At 37.2% G+C, this 8245-nt stretch overlaps 1 protein-coding gene across 2 annotated transcripts; it reads right to left on the reverse strand.

The window, feature by feature from the left end:
- Positions 1–513: 513 nt before the first annotated feature.
- Positions 514–6731, reverse strand: NPG1 (tetratricopeptide repeat (TPR)-containing protein). Of its 2 annotated transcripts, XM_086572526.1 has the most exons (6): positions 6643–6731; positions 6198–6469; positions 5717–5969; positions 4378–5591; positions 1969–2116; positions 514–1327 (listed from the first exon to the last, which is right to left on the reverse strand). In XM_086572526.1, the coding sequence occupies exons 2-6, from the start codon at positions 6369–6371 to the stop codon at positions 1008–1010; spliced, it is 2109 nt and encodes a 702-aa protein (XP_086428652.1). In that variant the 5' UTR covers positions 6372–6469; positions 6643–6731; the 3' UTR covers positions 514–1007. The 2 variants fall into 2 exon arrangements, with proteins under 2 accessions (XP_086428652.1, XP_086428651.1); XM_086572525.1 differs by having other exon boundaries at positions 6198–6692.
- Positions 6732–8245: the final 1514 nt, after the last annotated feature.

Here is an 8245-nt window from a genome sequence, read left to right on the forward strand (position 1 = left end):
TGCTATGCTGCGATGGTTGTTTAAGAAGGCATCCTATGGATACTATTAAAGTTGAGTTGTATTGTATTTTATTTTATTTAATTTGTATTTTATTTAATTTTTTGTTATACTTCATTGAGTTTGAAAACCAAAAAATATATCTCAAAAAAATTGAAATATCATTTGCCACTGGAGAAAAACCATGTAAACAAACACTGGCAAAACTGACAAATCTTATATTTTCCCACTATAAATTTTTGCAAACAAACACTGGCAAACTAAAATTTTCCCATTATAGATTTGCCAGTTAACAAACACATCCTAAAATTCCAGCGACCACGTTTCTCCAAAACACTGGCAAATCTTATATTTTCCCACTAGAAGTTTGCCAGTTAACAAACACACCCTAAAATTCCAATGACCACGTTTCTCCTCTCTAGTTGGTGGTAGATTAGTAGCCTTAGCTGAGAAAATGGCTTTAAATAAAATGGAGTGGAGTACAGAACAAAATGTGTCAAAAAGTTGAATATGATGTAGACAAAGAAATGTGCATTACGATTTTCAAAGAATTACATACATACAATGTCAAGTAAACTTGAACAGACGAAACAAAGAAAGGTTAGTGAGTATTACCCCCACCAGATGAGCCAATTAGGATTTCCCCCCACTAGATGGGAAATTAGGGTCCCCCAATTACACAGAAGAAAATAAAATCAAATTGGGTTGATCGTGTTTTTTTTGTGTATTTGGAGAGAGACCCTAATTTCCCTGGGGAGTGGGGGTAATACACGTTAACCCAACAAAGAATACAAAGAATTAAAACAAAAAACAAAAGGCCAATGTAATGTTCGAATACTTTGCCCTTCACCTTATGCTTTCACAAATACAACCAGCACACAGCTCAATATTTCCTCTAGTTAATTTCTTCCATATAACTCACTGACAACATGAAAATCTCCAGCCCAATCAATTTACATTGCAGCTGAGCTGGAGCTCCTGGAGTTAGATGACACAACCACGAGAGCTTTCTAAAGAAATGAACTGAAGCTTTCGATGGGATCTGATTCCTCAAGCATTGATGCCGCTTGGAAGCAGTCAGCAGCATCAGCTACCCGTCCATCATTTCTGTGAACCATTCCCATGTAATGCCAAGCAAAGCGGTTGGTAGGTTCAAGCCTCAACGCATCTGACAGGAAGCTTCTGGCCACCGGCAATGACTTGGTGTCCATCTTCCACAATAAAGCACCAACTGATACTTTAGAAGGCACATGGCAGGGGTCCACTACAAGGGCATTACTATAAGCAGACAACGCTTTTTGAGTTCGTCCACGTTCTTCGTATGTAACACCTAAAAAAGTCATGTGATGAAGTATGAGTGGTATGTAACTAATCAACGTCTACCCACTTACTAATTGTTGTATGTGTAAGTATGGAAATCTTATCGTCTTAGGAAGACAATGCAATATAGTCTTCTTCACTTCCATCAGATGGGTGAACGTTGTCAGGAAAAAAATGTCAGCAACCATGGGGCAAATGAAGATGGTTTGAGATGCATTCCTGTCGGTAGTTTGTTCTTTTTTCATTCTTTTCTTTCTTTTTTATTCTTTGCTTTGTTTGGGTTTACATTTATTAGGATAAAAGTAGCATGGAAAAGGGGCAAGGGTTCGAAGAATGTCAACTTACACTAGTTGACAAGTAATTTTCAGATTTTTTCAGAAAGAGATAAGGGAGACTCAACTCTTAAGCACATTCATATTTGCAAACTCCTTTATTTTTACATCCTATGGTTTGACACCACACAGTATAAACTGGAACATGCCTTCTGTAAAAAGTGCTCGACAAATTCAGCATCCCTTTCCATTTAAGCTGACTTCGAAACATACACAAGATGAAATTTTCTCCTTAATCATTAAAGAAGAGAAAGTGGCATAATACTTGGTAATGGTACTTGCATATATTCTTTGTAGAGGAAAATAATTAAAATCTTGCCTTCAGTGTGCAATGTAGATGCAGAGTACTGCTTTAGAGTTCTAGCCTTTTCCAAACAAATTTCAGCATCCCTCCAATATGAAAGACTGGAATATATATTTGCAAGTCCTTGCCAGACATCAAATTCACTGACCTTATCGTCCTCCATCTAACATTAAAACAAAGACTATAAATGAATTTAGAAGCAAGCATGTAGCAAAGAGTAAAGTAGGTTTCTTTGTTTAAAGGATAAAGTATCTGACATAATAAAAGCTTTGGTATGCATCAGATTAACCATACCAGCAGTAGTGATTTAAACGTGTGTGTGGGTGGGTGGGGGAATGGACGACTGAAAGCAATCATAGCCATCAGCAAACCCATATCAATGTCAACATTGATCATTTGTTCTGATAAGATTCGACCTTTTCAACGATATTGTGTCATTGTTGCTTCATAGCAAGAACTTCTGCTTTTGCTTCTTCAAATCGCCATCATGATTTAAGTTGTCAGTTTTTAATTTTTCTGCATTCCTACTTGGATTTCTTACCTATTCCACTTTGACATATCCAAATACCGAAATTTTCTACGGGATAACATCCAGACGAATTTCTTGTCGACGGTTCTAGCTATGCAACCTAATCCGCTAGCCAAACTAGTCGCCCCAAGAAAAAGAACCTCATAAACTGGCCAAGCAAGCAATCAGAAACGATACTGTCTCTGACGACTTACCATTTAAGTACTATTTTACCTAAAAGGCAATAATGAAACTCCCAAACTTAAGTTTTTTCCTCAAGGTTTTCTTAACCATCTTCAAATCTATCAACTCTCTCTTCATCTATCTCAAGTCACTTTCTCTCTTCTCTAGGCCATTCATTCATTTACTCTCGCTCCGTTCTCTTCTTTGTGAATCAGCAATGACAAAGACATGAGTGCGAATTCATTATGATTTCAAAATCTTCTGATCATTGCACAATCATGCTCAGATCACTCACATGTAATGATTTGTTTTTGTGCATCCAGTTCTATGCAATTCATTTCTCCTCTTCCTCATCATGTTTTCTACATTTTGCATTCGGTTTAAACTTAAGTCAGTTTTTAACACACATTTTTTAAAAAATGGGATTATAAAGTGTGCGCTCCTTTTCTAGCACCATGGATGACAACGAGGATCATTTCCTCACCAGTTGAACATTTGCTTCATACCATTCCTGTGCGGTCCCCCTTCCAGTATCAAGGAAGCTTTGGGGAAGGATGCTATTGGAAGGCCAGGTGGCTTGTGAATCATCTACGCGGGACTATTCTGTGGCTTCTATGGAATGAGCATAATCAGAGGATCTTTTAGCATGAGGCCAAGGAGATATACACGATCTTGATAAAAGTTAAGGTGGTGTATGATTGGTATAGGGTTCATGGAGTTTAGAGACTTGGGTTTTCAAGATTTCAACTATGGAGCACCCAACTCTAAACCAATTTATAATCATATTCCTAAAAAGATTATACATAAGCTACTTTATTTGTTTGAGTGCTGAGGATTGAATATCAGTGGGTCAGTCATTGGGGATTAGAGCTACTTAGTACCTTCTGCTGTTGGAAGGCTTATAATTTCTGTATGTAAATTAACCTGCCTCTAATAATCATGCTATTAGGAAAGGGTGTAACATTGCTTTGTTTTGTTGTACTCCCTCTAAAGATCATACCCTTAGGGAGCTTCTAAGCTTTGAACTCTTTTGTTGCATACACAGGTGACAGGTCATGGTCTGCCTTAAACCAAGAGCCTTTTCAAAAGAAAAGACATATATGTTATATGATATTTTGTGTCGCTTATCCTAAATGAATAAAAAAACTTGTGTTTGATTGATCGGAAATACCTTTTCTTGAGAGGACAATTTAAAACATTTATATATGGCCCTTTATATATTTTGTTAAGAAATAATTCCAAGAAAATAAATATATCGAAAATATCAACTAAACAAACTTTTAAGTGTTACATGAATTACAATAAATCCATATTGGTCACACAATAGGCTATAAGTTTGTATCTGAATTGATGATACAGTAATAATGTAAATAGTGTACTGTAATGACCAAAGAACACCATACATGAAGAAATCCTTAGTCATAAAAATATAATATGTGTAAACAGGGAGCCTGGGGTTCTCCCACTTTCAGAGAGGGGGTTGAGATCTAAGCAAACTTATCCAACTGACTCAAGGATAACAATCACATACTATTTCTCATGGCAAAGAGCCGGAGATGCAAATAAACAGTACGCATGATTTACTAGTTATTGCCAAACTAAGAGTCCAATCTGCCTAAATATACCAGTGATGACCCTAAGGCCCCTAAGCACCATATAATGACTTGCTTTTAAGGGATGATGGATCAGAACAGACGCAATTTAATAACAAGGTAGCATAGATATAATCTAACCTGAAGTATATTACTTCTATGAGGCCCAAAAGATTTCCTCTGGGCTTGAATCAATGCTAGGAGGAATCTGTAGGTTTCCACTGCATCCATGGGCAAAGATTGAGATATCTTCAGCTTTGCTTTTAACCTGAGTAGTGGTCCTTGCTCCCACTTTGCCGTTTCGTCCAAAGCTGCATCAGTAACCACTTCAGCTTCTGAATATCGTTGCTGGGCAGATAAAATCAAAACCAGCAACTTCCAACCTTTCAACATGGACCCCCCTGTTGCATCAACAAATCGTTTCGCACACCGCAGAGCACCATTTGAGTTCCGGTGCTCAGCATACTGAACACCCAACTCGAAAAGTACATCTGGGTTATCTTTTTCAAAGCAAATTGCCTTGTCTAAGGCTTTCAAAGCTTCTGATTGAAGATCAGATCTCTCCAGATCTGAAGATGCAACCTTAGCTTGCTTTCCCAAGCAAAGTCCCAACATGCGAAAGCCTACACCATTTAAATGCTCATCCTTCCCCTGAGCATTTGCAATAGCTCTCCGAGCATACCCTACACCCTCAAAAGCTAGAAGGGGGTCTTCACTACAAATCTTGGCAGATAATAACAATGCCATGAGCTCATCTGGTTTTTCATGCTTGTTCAGAGACTTCCTCAACAGATTCAAGGCGACATTGTTTTGTCCTGCTGCACTGTAGCTAAGAGCTAATGTGTTCCATCGATCACAGCGATGAAAGATTCCAGGTAATACCTCCTCATATTGTCGCGCCAAAACAGAAGTCTGTCCACACACACAGAGTGCAAATGTAAGATGATCCAATAACGAAGGATCCCACTTTGTTTTCCCATCATGAAACTTTTTCAAAAGAATCATCAAAAGCAGAATCGCCTCTTCAAGATTATTTTTTGGTACATACGACCCGTCGATCTGAACAGCTAAACTAGGTGGGGAAGCTTCTACACCACTGTAAAGCAAAAACAAGGCAAAACTCTTTTGGATCCTTGCAGAACATTCGTCGTCAAGGTTCCACTGGCTAAGAAGAGCACGCCTGTAAGAAGACGTGGCTTCCTGATAGCAGTCAGCTTGCTTCCAGAGCTCTGGAAGAAGCTCTACTGATTTACTAACTGTTTCTTGCAACTTATTGTCCACTAGAACATCAGAAATGCCATGATTGAAGATCCTTTCGACAGCATCAAGAACACTTTTACATTCCCGAGCAGCCTCTGCAGCACGACAAATATTTTGTTCAGAGGATTGAGATTTTAACATATCCGAGAAGAGAAGTTTCATCAGGACTATTACAAATCTCTCTGAAAATTGTAAGGTTGACTAGCGAGAATATCCTCACCAGTTATTCTCCAAAGCTTTTGAAGGGACTTCGCTTTCAAGTATATAGCTTCAAGGACCAGGTTAGCCGCATGCTGGGAAACTGTAGGTACTGATTCGTTGCTTGACCGACCCCATCTAGTAGATCGCTTCTCAGTTAAAGAAGGTTGCAACCGCTGTACAGCAGCCTGAAGATCAATCCCATCAAATACTCGAAGAGCACTCTCAAAGTTGCCTCGTTGATACTCTAACCTTCCAAGAAGTGCCCTCGCTTCCTGAAAAGAATATGGCAAACACAAAACTGCACTGATTTCTGGTGAACTGGTAGCCCATATAAAAACACACTCACTATATGCTTCGACTAAAAACATATGACGTGCATTCAGTAGGACATAACATTACCATTTCCGATACAGGTTGACAATATTCAAGATAAAGACGTACTGTTGATGTTAGCTAAATAATTATAATTATTTACAAGACCAATCATCTTTGTGACTAACCTCAAAATTAAGCGACAAACCCTCCCGCAAAGAAGATTCAGCTTCTTGAATATTCCCTTCATCGAGCTTTTCTTCAACTAAGGTGGTTTTCATACAAAGCCCATTCACACATACTTCTTGAACTGCCACGTTATTCTCAGACAAGGAAATTTCTCTTGATTGAGTTCTAAACATTTTTTTTTTACCAAAGATTAACGTAGACAACTAATTGTTAAAATGTCATGAGCAATCGTATACAACAATGCACTGTGAACAAACGTTAAGTCAATCACCTACAACACAACACGACAAAATACGTAAGATTATAGTTAATCTTTTTGATTGCTCTAATTTATAATAAAGAGGGATCATATGTATACAAAAATGACTATCAATTTTAGATTTGATCTTTAATAAGAAAATGTAAAATCGATTTATGAAGAATGAGGGAGGATGAAAATCATACAAAGCTCGGGTGAAATCGGGGTTGTTTGTTTGTTTCTGCGTTGTGAGCATTTTTGTGGGTACAAACAAGAAAGAAAGATGTTGACGTTCATGTGTTGGGCTATGGGCTCACATGTTGCAACAATGGGCTCATGTTACTAGGGCCGCTCCATTTCAATCTGGTGGTGTTTGAGACCCGCGACAATTATTCGGTAACCCAAAAAATCGGTACAGTCAAACATTCGGTCAAATATTTGGAATTCGTTAAATATCCGCTATATATATAATACGTGTATTAAACGTTTTCCTTAAAAAATTCGGTAATTCTCATAGGAAAACGCCTATGTTGCTTTAGTATTTAGAAAAAAAAAACACCCTTTATACTTTGATTACCTTTTGTACTGTTGCCTGGGTAGTTTCTCTGAGTAACCTTCGGCCCTTTAGGCCCATTACTATAAACTATTATAAAATTACTTATTTGAGTATTGGGATTTGGAAACAGTACATCACGTGATTGGTTTGAAAGTTAACCCTACCGAAGTTCTAACTTCCAACCCACTCTTTAATATTTGGTTTAGTTCTTCGACACTTCAACACCCATTTCGACCCCCCCTCTCTATAATATTCAAAGTGGAATAGCAAAATTATTGATATGTAAGCAACAAATTTGCCAATTTTTTGTTGTTTTATCATCTTTACAGATCTAAAGTTTGAAAGCAAGCTTTGATCTATACGAAAACATAGATCTGGAAGAAAATTTGTTTCTTTTTTTTCTTATTCCTTCTCTCTCAAAGTCTCAGTTAAAATATAGAGAAAATTTAGATGTTTTTATTATTCCCATTAAAATGATTTCTCATAAATTTGCCGTTTTTTTTAACGAATTTTTCATTAATTCGTGAATACGTGTTTTATATTTCTGGACTGAAAAAAAAAACGCGAATTATAGCGAATCTTTGAAACATTCAGAAGTATTAATTGTTTAGCCTTCAAAAATACATATTCACAAATTATCCGAATTGCTAACAAGGTTTGAGACTTGGCAATATGGAGTTGATTTTGGATCTCCCATGCCCCAAACTCACTATTTCCTTGGGATCTAACGCACAAACATTTTACCTCTAGCTGCTTTCATTTCAACATTATGAAAACTATTATCGGCCAGTTTCTCAACTTTCAAAAACAAACTCTACATCACTTTTTTCTACTTTCATCATCGCGTATAGCTAAATCAGAAGTTCTCAAGACTAATAATAAACAAGAGACCTCGCTTATATCCTTACATCCCATGCAACAATGGGAGTAGTTATTTGTTTTTGTTTTTTTTTTCAATGCCCATCATTTGCTCAATAAAACCATCTTGCTATATATGTTGTTCTCTCGCTCCCTTTGGAAATGCATAATATCTAGTTTAGTCGGCAACAAACTTATATATCTAATCCTATACAAAAAGAGTAGGTTTTTGTTTATGTCGTACAACACTAAGAGATGTAATAACAACAAATATGGAGGCTTTTGTTTTGGTTGCGAAGTTTTTCCCATTATATATTGTTAGCTAGCTATTGGGGAGGGAGTGTGTGTGTGAAAAGCTTGTCGGGCAAGCTAGTGTGCAAGTCACTCTCTCTTTT

This window comes from Coptis chinensis, chromosome 7 (assembly GCF_015680905.1).
Source record: "Coptis chinensis isolate HL-2020 chromosome 7, ASM1568090v1, whole genome shotgun sequence".
Taxonomy (NCBI): Eukaryota; Viridiplantae; Streptophyta; class Magnoliopsida; order Ranunculales; family Ranunculaceae; genus Coptis; species Coptis chinensis.

Coding starts and splice junctions, on each gene's coding strand:
- NPG1 (XM_086572526.1), bottom strand. CDS start 6,371: ATGTTTAGAACTCAATCAAGAGAAATTTCCTTGTCTGAGAATAACGTG. Junction 5,970..6,197: donor GTTTGTCGCTTAATTTTGAG/GTTAGTCACAAA, acceptor TATTCTTTTCAG/GAAGCGAGGGCACTTCTTGG. Junction 2,117..4,377: donor ATAGAAGTAATATACTTCAG/GTTAGATTATAT, acceptor TTTTAATGTTAG/ATGGAGGACGATAAGGTCAG.